This window comes from Euprymna scolopes, chromosome 23 (assembly GCF_053919585.1).
Source record: "Euprymna scolopes isolate OS-2025 chromosome 23, ASM5391958v1, whole genome shotgun sequence".
Classification (NCBI taxonomy): Eukaryota; Metazoa; Mollusca; class Cephalopoda; order Sepiida; family Sepiolidae; genus Euprymna; species Euprymna scolopes.
The window spans coordinates 77,458,141-77,480,196 of NC_136504.1; the positions used below are offsets into that span (position 1 = coordinate 77,458,141).

The window sequence follows — 22,056 nt, forward strand, 5'->3', positions numbered from 1 at the left end:
CATCTTCATGAAGTTTTTGATTATTGTTTGTTTAAAATCTAGATGCTTTTATATGCTTTGGTTAAAGTTATATTTAAATTTCTTGAACTAGTGAAGCCTCTCGTGCATAAAAGAAACGTTTTTAACATGTTAAGAACATGGTTAAAATAGATGTACAGTGGTTTAAAGGTGTGATATACAAAATGGTATAGAATTTACAGGGGTTTTTTTGTTTCTTTTTAAATAATTCATAAGTTTACATTACAACATCTCATATATGGGGACAAATAATGGGCATGTTTGTGTATGTTCATGAAAGCATCGGCTTCTTGCGTCGTTGGATTCCGTGAAAAGTTTTCGCATATTTCTCAGTTCGTAATATCTCAGATTCGCAAACGGACATCGTCTCTATCCTTTTTTTTTGATCGAGTTAAACAAAATTCACACTGTGCCTCTCAAGAGTTTGTTTGTCTATAAATAAAGCGAAACTATTGGAATGTAACCACTTGGCCTTAGGGCCGGGTAGTATCTCTCCTGTAATTGGTCCTCGGTCAATATAGGGGACCCTTCATACTGAGACAATTACTATTTATTTGGGTGCTGCCAGAGTGTACGCTTTTGGGGGGAGCTGCCCCCCCCCCCACATTAATAACGCCATTGTGTTTAATTTTCTTTTGTGGGAGGTTTAAAAGCAACGCCATTTTTGATTGACTACATTAAATTTTAACACTTTACACTTCCAATCGCGTCATGGCAAAGCGGTAAGACGTCAGATTTTCTTTCACTCTCTTTTCCGCCTTCGCATCACGGGTTCGAGACTGCCTGCCTACTACCACTTTTTTTTTTTTTGCTCAAACACCCGGACAACGCCAGGTACCCAGGCTAGTATATATAGATATACACAGGTAACTATATATGTATATACACATATACACACACACACACACACACATATATATATATATATATATATATATATATATATATATATATATATATATTGGATGGTTATATACCCAGGCACTTTAAAATGTTGTTACCGTTTTCAAAATTTACATTGTTACTTTTGTAATGTTTAGTTCTTATATACAGTACTTCTAGTATTTTTATGGATTCAAACGTGAAAAGATTAAAAATACTGGAAGCACTGTTGTTTACAAAATAGGTTGCAAATTATTCCTTTTGCAGACATTCTAAAACAAAAAAAAGCCAAGTAACAAAAAATAGCACAAAAACAACTGGTTCATAAATTGTAAACGTTGCTACAACGAACGACTACCATTAATATGAAAATTAAACGACTACCATTAATATGAAAATTAAACGACTACCATTAATATGAAAATTAAAAACGAAAATTTCCAAAATCATACACGATAAATTCTATGGAACATACTCACAAGCTCGAAGATAGACTGTACAGTCATTTGCCTTTTTTAACTCTCAGTTATGGACCAGAGGTCATCTCGACAGCATCCAACAAGACCAAACTATTTGCCAAAAACTTTGCAGCAAATTCTACCCTGTGCGACGAAGGCCATCAACTCTCCATATTCCCTCCTATAACAGACAACACGCTATGCAACATACAAATATCTGTGCATGAGGTCGCCAAGCTAATCAAGAACCTTGACTCCAGTAAATACCGTCAGGACCAGTTGGTCCTGACGGTATTCCAATTAGTGTTAAAAAAAATTACAACCAGAACTTGCCCCCATACTTACAAAACTGCTTAAGCGTTGCCTTAAGGAGAAGTGCTTCCCAAAACCCTGAAAAACCTCATCAGTATGCCCTGTATTTAAGAATTCAGGTGATAAGTCATCCCCCTCTCAGTACAGACCAATAAGTCTACTGTGTGTCATGAGTAAGTTGCTGGAATCCACAATAAATAGAGAAGTAGTCAACCACCTCAGAAGAAATAACCTTCTTAGTGACACGCAATATGGTTTCCATTCTGCTAGATCTACAGCAGATGTGCTAACGGTTATATCTCATAGAATTAGCGAATCTCTCGACAAAGGCTTCATTTCTAGGGCAATTGTTCTCGACATATCAAAGGCCTTTGATAATGTTTGGCATAAAAGCCTAATACACAAGATTTCCAGCTACAGTATAACTGGAAATGTTTTCTCGATCATTAAATCGTTTCTCTTTGATAGGCTCATAAGAGTAGTGGTTGATGGGCAGAAATCAGAGGCCCACAGTATTAATGCTGGAGTCCCTCAGGGGTCCATACTGGGCCCAACTCTCTTCCTGATCTACATCAATGATCTCCCAAAACACATAATAAAATCTTTCATTGACATCTATGCTGATGACATGACCATCTATGGCAACACAGCCGTAAATGATGATGTTCTCTCTGATTCTCTCTCATCTAATCTTGAGCACGTGGTACAGTGGGGAAAGAGGTGGCTGGTTACATTTAATGCATCTAAGACCAAGCTCCTATCTCTACATCATAAACGCTCTGATCCCCATCTGGCATTAATTGAAATGGATGGCTCTCGTCTAAGGGAAACCCCATGTTTTGATAAGCTTCTGGGTTTGATCTTTACTCCTGATCTTAAATGGAACACATACATCAAGTCTGTGGCCAAGGTCGCTGGGAAAATGGTGGGATCCTTCTACCGCTCCAGAAGATATCTCACTAATGATGCAATTCTCTATCTATATAAGAGCCAAGTACGTCCAAAGATGGAGTACTGCTGCCACATCTGGGCGGGAGCTGTTAAAAACAGCCTATCCTGCCTTGACAGAGTACAAAATAGACTTTTTGGCTTGGTGGGGATGCCCTTTTCTCTTCCCTACAACCCCTTTCCCACAGAAGAGACGTAACGAGCCTGTCTTTGTTCTATTGTTATTTCCATGGCAAGTGCTCGTCTGAGCTCCATTCTCTGGTCCCCCTTTGCCAATCTTTTTCAAAAAACATCCGACTAGCTGAAACCACCGTCAATAATTTTCCCCACTCCTTATCTGTGCCTAAATCAAAATGTAGATTCCATGAACAAAGCTTCTTTCTTAGAACTGCACGCCTGTGGAACTCTGTTCCGCTTGCCTGTTTCCCTCCCGACTTCAACCTGAATGTCTTCAAGCCCAACACAAACAAATTCCTGATGAACCGCCCCCTAAGTAATGACACCTTATTAATTCTCCAATACTATTGCTACACTATCTCATTGATTACTGTACACACAATAACCCTTATCCCCGAGTGGCCATTATGCCTTGATAAGTGGTGAACTCTATGTAAAAAAAAAAAAAAAAAAGAACGGCTTTGAAATTACTTCAAATTTCTTTCCCTCAAATACATGCTTTTCGTCAGCGCATATATAAAAGTTTTAAGAAAGTATTTGCCTTGTTGCAACGCGAGTTTTCTTCTTGCCGGATTATACTTCCAGAAGGAAAGACTCAGGAATCGTTGTCCATGGCAGGCAATGAAATGCACGTTCACTGTCCTTTGTGGCAGGATTCGAAAGATAGATTTTCTGTGCTAGATTCCCTGACGTCAATCCAAAGAAACTCGCCTTACTTTTTATTAAAGATTAAAGGTAGCTTCGTATGAATATCAAAATGTACGAAATCAAGTTTAACAGATGTACAAAATATAACAAATATAACTCATGAACCAGAATCAAAACATAACAAATATACATGGGGATACACAATTGTTGGTACCAAAAAATTCCAACAGTGTTCCAAATTCTTGTATGAAAACTGAACGAATCTATTAATAAAATGGAGTTGCCCCCCTTCAGCACAATGACAACGATTGCAAAAGTGTCCTGCATTTATAGATAAGGTTATAAGGAAGATAAATTAAGCACTCATAACATTTGTTAAAATCGATTGTTTTGAAACTGTAATATCTATATTATCTATATTTATTAATACAGAAAAGCAGATCATTGTATGCATGCATTACATGAGATATATATTCGAAGAGGATCAAAACTGAATCAGCGAAATAAAAATATTACATTACATTTTATTTTGGAAAAATTACCTAAAATCTGATGCTCAATTGCTTACTTTTTAATAAACAGGAAAAACTTTTTTTAAACAAGGATAAGCGTTGCAAAATAGAAATTTGTTTAAAATCATATCTGACGATTGAAAAGATCAAATGTATAACCACCGCCGCTGCCACCGAATAATAATCATTTGATACTTGAATTATACTAGCTTGAATGCTTTATAATGAATGGAGCAAATACTTAATTTCGATTGGTTCCCTATATCAGGATTTAATCAATCAGAAATAAATTATCCTGCAAACCTGTTCAGGAACGTTATTTAAGGAAGCATAGTTGCGCTTTTCAAGCAGTTAGTTGGCAAGAGTGCCAAGTTGTCTAACCAACCTATGTCACTAAAAACAATTACCAGATTCCTTATTGGTGTGCAAAGAAAACCTGCCTTTAGTCTCTGACTAAAAGCATCTACATGTAAATTAAACTTTCAAAGATGGTGACACTTCAGCACGTGGGCTTACTTCATAATAATAATTATACAAATTCTGCCAATTTCACAAATTTCCTATGGTACGAATTCTGCCAGTCTCATGAACTTTTAATACTGCGGTTATAACATTCTTCTTATATGAACTTATAATACCATTCAGACTTATGGACACCTGGTAACCTTTTCTTGTCTGGGTCTATGATAACATTTTGTCGTATTTTGACTCAATGTCGCATGTTCCCCATCAAGACACATAAACATTTAATCTCTTAATTATTAACAAATGTCCATTGAGTTTCGATTAATTCTTTGTAGTTCACTTTTGATACATTTGTATTTTCAAATGATTTAAGATAAGAAACGGTGCACACTCTTCAAATATTGTTAAAAGAAGTTTATGCAAATATGAATGCATCTAAACAACATTATAATTCCAATAAATAGGTGCCATACTAATGTTTCTCTCTATTGGTTCAGGCATATTCTGTTAAATATCCTTAAAATGGGAAATTTTACAAAAAAAAAATTAAATGTGAAGTAGTAATTTCTTTCTATACACAATTGAGAAAAAATATGTACAACATAATCACGTTTACACACCAACTCCCATTAAATCACCAAAGTTAAGCAATGTTGAGCCTAATTGGTACTAAAATGTCTGACCATTTCGGAATATCAATGACTGTATGTGCGAGGATTCTCTGCTTATCTTGGTATTGTTTCCAATCGTCCTGTACTTTGTGTCATTGTATTCTAACAATGCTGTAAAGAAGATTGCAGAGCAGTTGATGATTGTGCAACCTTTGCTTCACAACTGACTCCCCCATGCAGGTACTTAGTCTTTCAAGATTCAACTGATAAAAATTCTTAATAATAATGCTTCCCTGTTTCCTGTTTTTGGATTAATCAATAAATTGCAATCATTTTAATTCTTACAAATTCTGTCTTCTTAGCGTACGTGATGTTATGAATTGACTAGGAAGTCATTTCTCTTGTTTTGAAAACCATATATTTCAATTTATTATAAAATATTACATTGAATAATTCTTCATTAAAATATTTAACTAGAGTTTTGGACTAATTTATTTCATAAAATGCCTTCCTAATTCCTTTTACTCTCATCAATAACTGAAAAAAAACAAATAATTTTTGAATAAAACAAACAAATATGAAAAACTGACCTGGTTGTTCTTAGAAGCCAAACTGGAAATGTGTTCGAACAGTAAAACATCACGAATTTTCGCTTCAGTTGCACACACCGCCTGACTCAGAGCACTACCTGCAGGACTTCCTAAAACCCATTCATATGGTGGGTCATTAAGAGGTAATGTGACATCCACTTTAGATTTTCCTCCCCTGATGAAAAAAAAATAGAATACATTTTAAAACTTTACTAATCGAAATTGTGACAGAAAATCCTATTAAAAAAATAAGGAATAAAAGATAGATTATTAAAGTGTTGAAGAATGCTCAACCAAATAATAATGAACATGCAACAATGTTTGCATCAGCTTAATATCAATTGATGTATTGAGTTAAATAGTGTTTATATATATATATATATATATATATATATATATATATATATGTATGTATGTATGTATGTATTATGCTATATTTTATTCAGAAGAAATGACTAGAGTGTTCAGTTACAATCAGCTGAAGAAGTGCTCCACTCAATGTTCTTTAGCCTCATAAGTTGCAATTCCTGTGCTTTCATGGCACTGTGGGTATTGATGACTGATCAAATTAATGTAAAGTGTTATTTGTAACAATTAACATATAATTTGAAGCAATCTATTCTATTATATCTATAAAAGTGAACGTGTCTGTGTGTGTACATTTCCCTAAGCAATAACTCTGTCAATTTTAAGTCTACAGACTCGAAATTTGATATACAGGGTACTGAGATTTGGAAAAATCTGTGTAATTACTTTTCGGCCAGAAATTTGGCTAATAAGGGGTCAAAGTTCAACGATTTGACCTTTGAGAACTCTACCAAACTCCTCCGACAATTTTGGGCCTAAGCACTTGAAATTTTAGATATATATAGTCCATGGGTATGGATCTAACTTAATCACTTGATCTGAACCCAAAACAATAAATGTTACGGGGTCATAATAGGGGTAAAAGTTAAAAAAAAATTGACCGCTTTTATTATTTTTTTTTTTGCTCAACATATACCTCCAAACACCCGGGCAACGCCGGGCTGAAATGCTAGTATTCAATAGTTTTATTGCAAGAAATAAGTACACATGTCGGACCAGAGTTACATATTATCAACACAAGAAAGCTTATGGCATAAGTGTTTGTAATTGTGTTCTACCCACACTGTGAAGAATTCTAAATGAGACTGTTCCTCATTTTTACTGGACTTCTAAAGCTAAAGTATTCGCAGGACTATTAAAAATCCTAATGGTTTTGTTTGTCCAATTATATTTCTGATCAGGTTATTCAACTCTCAGACTATGTTCAATGAACTATACAACATTTCCATAAAATGTTCTTGGAATGGTGTGTCACTGTTGTAGAAATTCAATGTAAATAAAGTTTATATACGCTTTATATTCTTATTTTTTCGCCTCAGCAAGATGTTGTTTTTATTCCAATGAATTTAGGAGCTATATCCTAATTACTTCCATGTGTATTTGTAATGCCTTACATGTCACCTAATGTCTTTAATGTTAAGCCATGGCAAAACTGTGAATAAATTCAATATTTTATCCAACTGTTTCCCTACTTATTTTTTCTTTCAGCACATGTGTGTTATCACTGATAAAACACACAGATAATAATTATGTGCAAAGAAAATAAATATTCCAAATATGTGATTAGCTCAGATGATAAAATCAGAATATCAAATATTCCTCTTTATTCAATATTAGGTTTAGTTTGTTAGTCGACGTATAAAAGGTGTTTGTTAAAGGCAGCAAACTTTGAATTAAAATAAATCATAGAAAAATATGTTTATTATATTTGTATTATAAAAATATTTTTATTATATTTGTATTATAAAAATATTTTTATTATATTTGTATTAAAAAATATTTTTATTATATTTGTATTATAAAAATATTTTTCTTATAAAAATATTTTTATTATATTTGTATTATAAAATATTTTTATTATATCTGTATTATAAAAATATTTTTTATTATATTTGTATTAAAAAATATTTTTATCATATTTGTATCATAAAAATATTTTTATTATATTTGTATTATAAAAATATTTTTATTATATTTGTATTATAAAAATAATTTTATTATATTTGTATTATAAAATATTTTTATTATATTTGTATTATAAAAATATTTTTATTATATTTGTATTATAAAAATATTTTTTATTATATTTGTATTATAAAAATATTTTTATTATATTTGTATTATAAAATATTTTTATTATATTTGTATTAAAAAATATTTTTATTATATTTGTATTATAAAAATATTTTTATTATAAAATATTTTTATTATATTTGTATTATAAAATATTTTTATTATATTTGTATTATAAAAATATTTTTATTATATTTGTATTATAAAAATATTTTTTATTATATTTGTATTATAAAAATATTTTTATTATATTTGTATTATAAAAATATTTTTATTATATTTGTATTATAAAAATATTTTTTATTATATTTGTATTATAAAAATATTTTTTATTATATTTGTATTATAAAAATATTTTTATTATATTTGTATTATAAAAATATTTTTTATTATATTTGTATTATAAAAATATTTTTATTATATTTGTATTATAAAAATAATTTTATTATATTTATACTAGCAGGGGTACCCGGCGTTGCCCGAGTGTTTGTTTCCGGGACGGGGGGGGGAGTTTTAAAAAAATGTTATGGTAGGTAAGTAGGAAGGATCAAACCCGGAGTCATGAGTAAAAGTAGGAAAATAAAGTGTGAAAAAAAACAAAAAAAAAAACATCTGCAACGTTAACAGTTCGGCCACCAAGAAAAGTCCATTCCAGTTGTTTAGGAAAAAAAAAAAAAAAAAAAAAACGACTACGGTAGGTCGGCGCGAACGTGAAAATATAATGTGAATTGTCCAGCACGCTAACCACTACGCCACAGAGCACTGCAGCTTAGTTTAGTGATTTTAAATAACTTCACATGAAAGAACTACGAAGCCAAACCGGTGTTCTCTTCTCAACTGTTCCTTGTGAACGATCCCCAAATGGTGTTAAGTGGTGGCAGGGGGAGGAGGAATTTATTAGAGAGAAAATATTTTACCACTTCCATTGATCTTAACCGATTTTGGCCGTGACTTCTCAGCAGAAAAAGTATAGAAATCTAAGATTATCGAGGAATTTGAGAAATAATAAGCCTATAACACACCTCAGATATTGTTCTGCCGTTTGTGCATATTATATTTGCATGAAATATCTTGATTTTTAATCCTATTAATGTCAAAATCAGACGGGAAAAATGAGTTCATTTTATTTATATAGAGATAATAAAAATATTTTTATTATATTTGTATTATAAAAATATTTTTATCATATTTGTATTATAAAAATATTTTTATTATATTTGTATTATAAAAATATTTTTATTATATTTGTATTATAAAAATATTTTTATTATATTTGTATTATAAAAATATTTTTTATTATATTTGTATTATAAAAATATTTTTATTATATTTGTATTATAAAAATATTTTTATTATATTTGTATTATAAAAATATTTTTATTATATTTGTATTATAAAAATATTTTTATTATATTTGTATTATAAAAATATTTTTATTATATTTGTATTATAAAAATATTTTTATTATATTTGTATTATAAAAATATTTTTATTATATTTGTATTATAAAAATATTTTTATTATATTTGTATTATAAAAATATTTTTATTATATTTGTATTATAAAAATATTTTTATTATATTTGTATTATAAAAATATTTTTATTATATTTGTATTATAAAAATATTTTTATTACATTTGTATTATAAAAATATTTTTATTACATTTGTATTATAAAAATATTTTTATTACATTTGTATTATAAAAATATTTTTATTACATTTGTATTATAAAAATATTTTTATTATATTTGTATTATAAAAATATTTTTATTATATTTGTATTATAAAAATATTTTTATTATATTTGTATTATAAAAATATTTTTATTATATTTGTATTATAAAAATATTTTTATTATATTTGTATTATAAAAATATTTTTATTATATTTGTATTATAAAAATATTTTTATTATATTTGTATTATAAAAATATTTTTATTATATTTGTATTATAAAAATATTTTTATTATATTTGTATTATAAAAATATTTTTATTATATTTGTATTATAAAAATATTTTTATTATATTTGTATTATAAAAATATTTTTATTATATTTGTATTATAAAAATATTTTTATTATATTTGTATTATAAAAATATTTTTATTATATTTGTATTATAAAAATATTTTTATTATATTTGTATTATAAAAATATTTTTATTATATTTGTATTATAAAAATATTTTTATTATATTTGTATTATAAAAATATTTTTATTATATTTGTATTATAAAAATATTTTTATTATATTTTTATTATAAAAATATTTTTATTATATTTGTATTATAAAAATATTTTTATTATATTTGTATTATAAAAATATTTTTATTATATTTGTATTATAAAAATATTTTTATTATATTTGTATTATAAAAATATTTTTATTATATTTGTATTATAAAAATATTTTTATGTGATTTATGTTGCTTATTACAAAGATTAATTTTTGTCATTTATAATTTAAATATAATTTTGGGCATATCGTGTAATCTAAGTGACCAATTTTCACAAACTCTGTGCATTAAAGTAGGCTGTATTTCGAGAATAACTTGTTGAATGTTGTCTTCCAAATGGTCTATTGTGTCTGGTTTATTAGCGTAGACATTGTATTTTACATATCCTCAAAAAAAATAATTTAATGGAATTAAATCGGACAAACGAGGTGGCCAGTTGAAAGGTCCATTTCATGAAATTATTTGTCCATCTGTTGTGGGGTACAAATCACCCCTATTTGAGAATTAAGTGGAATCAACCAGTCCTATGAATACCACTGGTTTCAGAGACTAAATGGAGACATTCATTCCATGTCTAACCGCATGTTGTGAATTCTTTCCCGGGATTTTTCTAATTTGCTACAAATTTGAAAAAGTCGTACCCACTTGACCACTCGTTGGCCATTTAAGGGCTTTTCTTGTTTGGCTATAGAGACCGACCCCTTCTTTGGGTGAGTGGTCCCTTAAGCATTGTTTTTATTTACTTGTACCCAATTGGGTTTGTTGTTGTTTTTATTAATTGTTGTTTTCCATTTTTTGCAGATAGTCCAGTGTCTGGACCCAACTTAAGCAGCCGGCAGGGCTAGGGGAAACCGACGTGCCTTTTTAGGCAAAAGTCCCCCTGGTTTCCAAATTGGCAGGTTGGGAACGGGAACTGGGCCAACACTTAGGAGGGAAGGCCTCTGCCTCTTCACCATGGGAGGCGCCCCTGGTGTAGCGATCGTGAAGGGTTTGGGCACACAAATACGCACATACATATGCATATACATACGTACACACACATATACATGTAAAATACACATGAAGGAACATTCCAAAAGTCATACATAGTAAGTGATCAGCGGCTGGACAGTTTTTGCCCCTTTTCCTTCCTGTCCTTTTTATTTAAATTTGCAGTACATGATAATGATTATTACCTTGTTGACAAATTCACACATAAGTTTCCAAATAACTCAACGTACGAATTGACGAAAACAACAGTCCAATTGATATGATTTATAGACGCTTGGATTTTTTTTTTTTTAAGTTTGTTTTAGACTCACACATATGCAGTACATGATAATGATTATGATCATGTTGACAAATTCACACATAATTTTCCAAATAACTCAACATACGAATCGACGAAAAACAACAGTCTAATTGATATGATTTATACATGATATAAACATATATATACATATTTATGCATACATATATATGCATATACATATATACATGCTCATATATATACATATATACCTGCTCATATATATACACAGATGCATACAAACATATATATACATATATACATGCATATATATATATATACATATATACATACACATATATATACATAAATATACGCATACACACACACATATATATACATACATATGCGCATACACACACACATATATATAGATATATATATATATATACAGATACATACAAACATATATATACATAAATTTATACACATATACATGCATATATATGTACATAGATATACATATATTCATACATATATATGTCCATAGATATATATATAAATACATACATATATATACATACATATATATATACATACATATATATGTACATATATACATACATATCTATGTACGTATATACATGCATATTTATATACATATATACATACATATATATGTACATAGATATATACATAAATGCATACATATATACATGCATATGTACCTACATATATATATACATACATATGATGGCAGCAAATTCGTTTTCGAACATTGCCATTACTTGATATAGCACACAAAAAAAAATATACAGAAACACGAAAACAAATCAGTGATGGGCCGCACGAAGGTGACTTTTAAGCCCTGCCAAACACTGGCATTCTTTGGCACACACTCCAGACCAATTTGGCCCATTCACTGCCCCTTTCACCTCCCCTCCTTTCCCATATCATGCTTCAGCTGCTCATACTGGGTTCGATCTGGCTCAAACTTGCCCACACCTCCCTGTAAGGTCCTTCTCCACTCTTCATGATCCAAAGCAAGACTCCCCCAGATTCTTTCGTCTATCTCACATTTTTTTAAGGTGGACCTCAAACAATCTTTGAATCTCATTTTAGGCTTTTGAGCCAGACGTCTTCCCTCGATAAGCTCGCCATAAAGGAATTGTTTGGGGAGTCGACTGTCTTACATCCTCATCACATGTCCACTCCATCTCAGTCTATGTTTGATAATGTGAGCTTCAATGCTTAGACATTGGGTCCGTTCATAGATATATATACATATTTGATGATTGCAACGTCTTGTCAGACGAGTGCCACTCTCTCAGACATTTAAAGTCCATGAGCCCAAATGCCTGAGGGAGTATCTATACAAAGATGATGTTACAGAGTCTTAGCTTTGTACGACAGCTAAGTCTCTCTCTCGGTTCAAAATGTTGAGATCCAGCAACAAGCAAGAGCAAGATAGCCAGCAACAAATTAAACTGCAGACCAGCTTAATGCGGGTACTGGTATCCCGCTTTATGGTTTTTTAAATCAGAGATTTGCTTCTCCTAGAAAGGTTGCCTTCACCACGGCTTACGGGAGCCCTCTCCACCCTAATACACATATACACACACACAAATATACACGGTGCTAGTTGGCCGTTGACCCAGAAAAAGAGTTCATTCGCCCTTTTATACATATTTACATACATACATACATACATACATATATATATATATATATATATATATATACACACATATACATATATACATAGATATATACATATACACATATATACATACATATATATACACATATATACATACAGATATATATATATATAACTGTTTAACGGTACAGAACTTATACATTGCTTTAAACAAAATGGCCGGCAAAACCCGAGAAGCCCCTTTCATCAACAGACTCATCAGGAGTTAATCGTTGATCATAAAATAAATAAATAAATAAAATAATTTGCAAGAAAAAACTTAATGGGGCATATGTGTAAATTTTACCGAGGGAGAGGGGGGAAAACACGGATGGGAATACGAATAAAATATTTACAATAATATAAAATATATGTGCAAGTGTGGCAAGAGAAGAGTTAAAATATATCCCCAAATAAGTCTAATGATCTGACGAACTCCTTCTGTCGATAGAGAGACGGTCTGCGCAAGTGATTTTGAGAGTCAGCCCGATGCAAAATCCTAAAACACTCCATTTTATACGCATTGGCACACGCTGGATTTTCATGAAGATGTTCGCCAATGGCAGATTACAAGGTGGAAAAAATGGAATAAGAGTGACAAGGCTTGCCCAATCTTATTTTTACTGGAAGATGTTGATTGATTCGAGTCTGCAAATTTAAGGAGGTTCGACCTACATAGTCAGCAGCACATTGATATTAAATTCATAAACTACATTTCTTTTTGTGATGTAAGATAAACCATCCTTAACAACTAGGGGAAATGCAGACTTTACACCAAAGATCAAATGTAGACCAACGGACGAGAAGTAATTTGAAACAGATTTAATGATTCGTCTACCCAAACACTGACCGGTCTCCCCAATCCAAAGGACCTTTAAGTAAACAGGACGCCTGGAGAGACCAAAGAATGCAGGAGAATTATATCTTTTAACTTTATTTTTAATAATATAATCAATTAAATTCTCCGGATAACCGTTTTAACTGAAAACATGTTTGACGGTCTTCAATTCATGTTCCAATTTACCAGAAGAACAAATTCTAAGGGCTTGTTGCGGACCAGGATATAAATACCCTAACTTGCTACAAAAGAAAATAAGGAAACAAATGGAATGAAGGAAACAAAAACTCAATTACTGGGTAAAATAAACATGTCGTTTATTTTCTGTCGTAAATAAAATGGTTTAGGTGTAACACGTGTTCATTCAGGTGTTGACGACTACATGCGTGGAAAAGAAAGGAATGAAGTCGAGGATGAGAAATGGCCGTCCCGCATGTAGAAAAGGAAATAGAAAGGGAGTGTTTGCCTCAGCAAAACCGTGCATTCATGATAGCAGTCGTCCATGTGGAAAAGTCTTCAAACCAAGAGCTATGGACGCCGAACGTGCCTGGTTGATGAAACCAGGGAAAAAAGGAAGAAAGAGGAAGTTGAATGGTGTTGTGGACTTTTATATCGGGGTGAGTGTTCTGACTGCGCTTGTCTAGAATTCCTTTCAGGGGAAGTGACGTTTTCCATGTGTGCATAATGCATGCGTATGTGTGCGTACATGTGTGTATGTTAGCGTGTGTGTGTGTGTATGGCCATGAATGTGAGTGTATATACGTGAATGTGAATATATGTATGTGTCTGTGCGTATGTGCATGCGTACATGTGGGTGTGTGCGTATGAGGATGTGTATATGCGTGTGTGTGTGCGTATGTGCGTGCATACATGTGGGTGTGTATATGTGAGGGAAAACATGTTCGAACAAGACTGGGGAGAAAAAAAATATATATATATACAAGAGAAACATATTTCGTTTTTGTTTTTTTATGTATATATATTTTTTTTTTTTTTTAATAAGTTATGCATTGTTTGAAATGTTTTGGCCAATGAACTTTTCGACCAGTTTTTGTTGTTGTTTGTGGTGTGTTGTTTTTTGTAATTTCTTTGTCCGTTTCTGAGTGTGTATGTTCTTGTATTGGACTAGAAGAAACGTGTAATTGTTCGTCTATGAATGCAGGTTTAAGTCTGTCTATTGCAATAGTGTCTTTTTTATCTCTTTTTAAAATAGTAAAATACTTTTCACTTCTGTTGAGAACTAGATAAGGTCTGGAATATTTTGGACATAGTGGTTTTTTACTGTGTCGTTCCTGATAAAAACGTATTTACAGGTGTGAATATCGCTTGGAATGAAAATGTTCGTGTCTGGCTTTTTGGTTGAAGTAAATTTTAATCGTGACATTTTATGTTTTAAGTCTGTCACAAAAATTGTTGTTGGGGAAATGTCTGTATTGTTTTCCCAGAATTGTCCTGGTAAAATCAGCGTTGATCCGAAAACTAATTCTGCAGGTGTGCTCTGCAAATCCTCCTTCACAGTGTTGCGAATTGCTAGGAGAATAAGTGGCAAATTGTCTGACCAGTCCAATTTGTTTCCATTCACAGCCAAAGATGCTTTTAATTGTCTATGAAATTGTTCCACCGTACCGTTTGCGCAAGGATGTTAGGCAGTAGTCTTAATGTGCTTTGTTCCCAACAAATGGTTGAATTCAGCGAAAAGAGTTGATTGGAACTGTCCGTTGTGATTATGGAGGGCACTCCGAAAATCGCTATCCAATCTTGTAAAATTGCTCTGGCTATTGTTGTGGCTGATATGTCTTTCACTGGTATTGCTGTCGGCCATCTGCTGAATCTATCGACTATAGTAAGGATGTGGGTATGTCCTTTTGAAGTGGGCAAGGGTCCAACCAAGTCGATATGCGCATGAGTAAACCTAGCGTCTGGTACACTGAAAGTTCCTGAAGGTGATTTTGTGTGCCTGTGAACTTTGTTTTTTTTGGCAAGGAATGCAAGTTTTGGTCCAACTACGGATGTCCGTATTCATATTTGGCCAAACAAAATGTTCCGCTATTAATTTCATGGTGGCATGTTTTCCTGGGTGGGACAAATTGTGGAAGTACTGGAAAACTTGTCATCTGAGGCTGGGTGAAATATAAGGGCGAGGGTGTTTTTGTGAAACATTGCAATACAAATTTGTTGTTCCGAATGGTATCGGCATTTCTTCCAGCTTCAGTGAAGTTTTGTCCATTATAGCTGGGAGCGTGGTATCGGTTAATTGCTCTTGTGCTATTAATTCCATACTTAGTGGAGTGGAATTTAAAGAAGCAATTGTTGCGCGAGATAAAGTGCCAGCTACATTTTCTTGTCCTTTTACGTACCGTATATTGGTAGAATATTGGGCTATAAAGCCCAGATGTCGAATTTCTCATGGACCATATTTGTCGACGTGTGTAGAGCAAATGTTAGAGGCTTATGATCCGTATAAATGGAAAATTTTCTGCCTTCGAGGAGATGTTTAAAGTACTTAATTGCAAGGTAAATTGCAAGTAACTCTCTCGAGAAAGCACTATATTTAGTCTGCGCTTTGTTTAATTTGGCAAAGAAGAATGAAATAGGGGTCATTTTGTTGTCAGAAATTTGGTAAATGACAACTCCTACTGCTATTTCTGATGCATCCGTCGTAAGTGTAAGTTCCATTGTATCACTATCTTGGATATATGTAAGTTTGGTGAAGTTTGTTAAAGCAGTTTTCGATTGTTCGAAGGCCTGTAGTGCAGGTCCTTCCAAAACTAACTGTTGATTTTTGGTTTGTTTTTTTAACAATCTGTTAAAGGTGTGAGTAACGTGGAACAGTTAGGCAAAAAGCGTCGGTAATAGTTAATTATGCCTACAAAACGGCGTACTTGTCTGACAGATGTTGGTAGAGGGAAATTCGAAATAGCACTTACTTTTTCAGGCAAAGGGGAGATTCCGATGTCGGTATTAAATGACCGAGAAATTGACCTTCCTGGTGGCCAAAAACACATTTATTGGTGTTAAGTTTAAGACTGAAATGTGACAGTCTTTTGAAAGTTTGTTCCAGGTGTAGCCGGTGTTCTTCAAGGTTTCTGCTGGCGATTAAAACGTTGTCCACATATGCGAATATGAACGGCAGACCTCTGAAAACTTCATCAATCAAATGCTGGAAAGTTTGACAGGCGTTTCTCAGCCCGAAAGGTATCCTTAGGAACTGGTAAAGGCCAAATGGTGTGGTCAGTGCGGTTTTATGAATGTCTTCTTCCACAACTGGAATTCGAAAATATGCCTTAACGAGGTCCAGTTTGGAGAAAATTGTGGCGCCTTGGAGTCCATTGGCAAAGTCATGGATATGGGGAATAGGATATCTATCTGGAACAGTTTTCGCGTTTAAGCGTCTAAAATCTCTACACGGGCGCCATGTGGTGTTGTCAGCTTTCTGTACCATGTGAAGTGGTGATGACCAAGCACTTTTCGAGGGCTGTATTCCCATGTGGAGTAGGTTTTGAAACTCGGATTTTGCCAATTTGTATTTATCCGGTTTCAAGCATCTGGGGGTTGAATAGACAGGTGGTCCTGTTGTCTTAATATAGTGCTTAGCGCTATGTTTGATGGGGTCCGTGTTTTTAAACGGCTGGGAAAGTTGAAGAAATTTTTAGAATAACTGGCGGATGTGTAAATCTCCGGGTAGGGCAGTGCTGATTCCATTGGTTAAAAATTTCAAGGTAGTTCCTCTTGCCGAAATCTTCGTTTCATTGTCTGTCAATGTGTGATGAGTCATGTCGACAGACAGGTTGAAATGGGCTAAAAAGTCCACCCCCCAAATTCTTTCGCATTCCAAGGTTTAAATATAAAGTTTTCTCGCCAAAAGTGGGTATTTTTGTACCGTTGGCGGCTTGTAGGTTGAAAAATTGGTTCCCTGTTGGGTGGCCATGCGGTGTCGGTATGACGCTGATTTCCGCTCCGGTGTCTATTAAAAAGTTATATCCGTGGATTTTGTCATGGATATAAAACAGACAACCTTCTTTTTGTGCTCCAGCTACAGTCGTCGTCATTACTGGCTGGAAGGTTCGTTCCCCTGTGCTGGTTTTTTGAACACACAGGGTGTAGTGCATTTCCTTGCGTCGACGCCGAATCTCCTGTGGTAGAAAAAAACATCTTGTCTATGTCGTGACGTGGATCGGTTCCTGCTTGAACTTCTTCACCTGTAACTTCGCCGCGTGTCGTTGCAGTTTCTGTGATAATGTTGACGCGTTTGAAGTACATCGGCTAGCTGCTTTGAAAGCTTGTCAACGGCAGACTTTAATTCTACTAATTCCTCATCTTGGTTTTGGTCAGGTTGCCGAATGTTTAATGCCATGGTTTCGTTGTAGAAGTGCGTCCGTTGAAGTTCCATTTTGTTTTGTTTTTTTTTGTTGAAACTTTTATATTTCAATTTCTTGTGCACAGTTTGAAAATGTTCCTCCTCGTGGTCGACAAGTTTTTTTTGTTTTTTTTTTAGGGAAAAATTATTTTTCGTGCATGCCGTGGAGTTGTGTGGGCGAGTTTAGTTTACACCGCGTGTTTTGTCCAAACTCATTCATTTCATTTTAAAATAACGGGGTCACCATTGTTTATTGCGGACCAGGATATAAATACCCTAACTTGCTACAAAAGAAAATAATGAAACGAATGGAATGAAGGAAACAGAATCTCAATTGCTGGGTAAAATAAACATGTCATTTAGTTTTTATCGAAAATAAAATGGTTTAGGTGTAACACGTGTTCATTCAGGCATTGACGACTACATGCATGGAAAAGAAAGGAATGAAGTCGAGGATGAGAAATGGCCGTCTGCATGTAGAAAGGAAAATAGAAAGGGAGTGTTTGCCTCAGCAAAACCGTGCATTCATGATAGCAGTCGTCCACATGGAAAAGTCTTCAAACCAAGAGCTATGGACGCCGAACTTGCCTGGTTGACGAAACCAGGGAAAAAAAGGAAGAAAGAGGAAGTTGAATAGTGTTGTGGACTTTTATATCAGGGCGAGTGTTCTGACTGCGCATGTCTAGAATTCCTTTCAGGGGAAGTGACGTTTCGCATGTGTGCGTACATGTGTGTACGTTAACGTGTGTGTGAATGTGAGTGTATATACGTAAACGTGAATATATGTACGTGTCTGTGTGTATGTGCATGCGTACATGTGGTTCTGTGTATGAGGATCTGTATATGCGTGCGTATGTGTGCGTATGTGCGTGCGTACATGTGAGTGTGTATATGTGAGGGAAAACATGTTCGAACAGGCTCTATACACTAACGTCTGAATAAGTCCAATTTTTCTGAAAATAGGCACAAATTAATGAAAGTTCATATATAGGCCCGCAAATGTCAACTTTTGATAGACTGTAGTAAGAAAACTATTACTGCGTTCAACTAAAACGTCCAGGAAAGGCAGTCAACCATAATTCTTGTTCTCCATAATAAATAATAGCATTGTATGGAGAGAATTGAGTTTGTTGAAAAATGTTTTAGCCTGATTTTCAGAGGAAAACGCTGCAAAGGTGTCGTCGACGTATCTGCAATATATTGATGGCTTCAATACATCGTTAAATAATGCCGACTCATAAAATCCTACAAAAATGTCAGCTAGTGCAGGATCAAGGGGACTTCCCATCTGAACCCCGTCGATCTGACTGTGCATAATGTTGTAGAAGATAAATTCTACTGGTTTAATATAGACCAACATGAGTTCAACAAATATGTCTCAGAGGAAAGGGGAAGAGGTTAAATATAATAGGAGGGGTTAATATATATATATACAGTGATGATCATATTTATTGGCACGGTAAAATAAAAGTTAAATTTTGTCTAATAAATTCTAAAAAAGGGATTAAATTAAAGAAAATAACAAAGTATATTATGTATTTTTAACTGGCCTTTCCGATGCAGCAATCGGATTTTAGTAAAAAATAAATAACAAAGGAACAACAAACATAATTGCAAAAAACCCTTGTTCAAAATTATTGGCACGGCTTTGTTTTTCTTTTAGTATCAGTATAATATCAATCAATTTCCGGTTTACGTGCTTTCTGAACTTTGTTATAGCCATATTATGCTTGTTTAACGCTAATTCAGTGAATAATTTTTTTCAGATAATTTTTAGATAGCGATTTATTTAAACTATTATAAGTGACTAAATTATAATTTTCAATCGCCATGGTTAAAACTAAGGAACACAGCGAAGACGTCAGGAAGCTTGTTGTAGCATGCCATACCAATGGGGAGGGCTATGATAAGATTTCAAAGAAGCTAAACCTTCCCAAATCCACTGTTAGAGCCATAATAAACAAGTTCAAATCGCAAGGCCACGTTATGAGTTTAGAGGGTAGAGGGAGAAAAAGGATTCTTTCCCCAAGAGATGAACGGAAAATAGTTCGACAAGTAAAACAAAACCCAAGGATCTCTGTTGGGGAGATTGTTGATGAACAGAGCACCTCTGGAGTGAATGTATCTCGACATACAGTTGGTAGAGTTTTGAAGAGAGCTGGTTTAAAAGCATGTCGTCCGAGAAAGACTCCCTTATTGAAGTCTATGCACCTGAAAGCAAGGCTAGCCTTTGCAAAACGTCATATTGATAAAGATGTTGCATTCTGGAAACGTGTTCTATGGACTGACGAAACGAAAATAGAGTTATTTGGCCATAATAAAGTGTCTTATATTTACAGAAAATCTGGCGAAGCTTTCCTGCCTAAGAATACCATACCCACAGTGAAGCACGGTGGAGGCAGTTTGATGTTTTGGGGATCCTTTGCTGCCTCTGGACCAGGCCGACTTGTTAAGGTCACAGGTAGCATAAAAAAGGAAGATTATGTTAAAATATTGGATGAAAACCTGAAAGACTCTGCTAAAGAGCTCTCACTTGGTCGTCGTTGGTGGTTCATGCAAGATAATGACCCAAAGCATTCGGCTAAACTGACTAAGAAATGGCTTGAGGACAATCCTATTAATGTTTTGGAGTGGCCATCACAAAGCCCAGACCTTAATCCAATTGAAAATTTATGGAGAACATTAAAATTGAGGGTAATGCAAAGGAAGCCTAAGAATCTTATTCAATTGGAGGATTATTGTCAGGAAGAGTGGGCTAAAATTACTACTGAAGAGTGCAACAACTTGGTTGTAAACTATGAAAAGCGACTGAGGAAGGTAATCAAGGCCAAAGGCTATACAATTGATTATTAAATAAATCGTGCCAATAATTTTGAACAAGGGTGTTTTGCAATTATGTTTGTTGTTCCTTTGTTATTCATTTTTTCTAAAATCCGATTGCTGCATTGGAAAGGCCAGTTAAAAATACATAATATACTTTGTTATTTTCTTTAATTTAATCCCTTTTTTAGAATTTATTAGACAAAATTTAACTTTTATTTTACCGTGCCAATAAATATGATCATCACTGTATATATATATATATATATATATATATATATATATATATATATATATATGTACATATATACATTCATATATATATATACATACATATATATATATACAAACATGCATATGATGATTGAAACGTCTCGTCAGACGAGAGCCACTCCCTTAGTCACTAAAAGTCCATGTGCCCGAATATGACTTTTTAGCCCTGCCAGCGACTTGCACACCCTCAAGCAGACATGACACTGAAAACGCTCACTGATTTGTATGAGACTAACAGCAGCGGAACCTGTATTATCGTGGGCTTTCATGTGATTAACAAAACCTGCCTTCGACAACAGAGCCCGATCACACACCTTACAGATTCAGAGATCTCCATGGTTGGGCGGCAAGGTTTGGCATTTCCTACATGCTCTCTTAAGCTTCTCTCGGTCTATTTTGGCTGCTTCAGTGTTCTGCACCCCTGTATATCAGTGTCCTCCACTGCTTGCAATCAAACGCTAGGGACTCCCAACTGTCAACAGGAATATGAAAGCTCACCAGACTCTCCTTGATGCTATCACGAAAACGTTTTTTGGGCTTGTGCTGGGGTCTTTTTCCAAGAAAGAGCTCACCATAGAACAATTGTTTTGGGAGACGATAGTCTTCAAACCGGATGAGATGACCCGCCCAACGCAACTGGTTCTTAATAACAATGGTAGCAATACTGGTTGTTTTGGCCTTTTTTAAGACATATGTATCAGGGACAAAGCTATACCACTTTAAACCAAGAATGTGTCTAAGGCAGTGCTGATGGAACCTCTCGAGCAATTCTATATGTGTCCGGTACAAGGTCCAAGTTTCAGATGTGTAGAGTAGGGATGG

The 22,056-nt window shown here is 33.5% G+C and overlaps 1 protein-coding gene across 5 annotated transcripts in view; it reads right to left on the reverse strand.

Moving 5' to 3' along the window:
* LOC145246018 (enolase 4-like) overlaps positions 1-22,056 on the reverse strand; it is a 772,121-nt gene that overhangs the window by 584,131 nt on the left and 165,934 nt on the right. For all 5 annotated transcript variants that reach the window (XM_080107835.1, XM_080107834.1, XM_080107837.1 and 2 more), the window contains exon 7: positions 5,622-5,796. In XM_080107835.1, the coding sequence (XP_079963961.1) occupies positions 5,622-5,796 (175 nt within the window). The remainder of the gene's footprint in view (positions 1-5,621; positions 5,797-22,056) is intronic.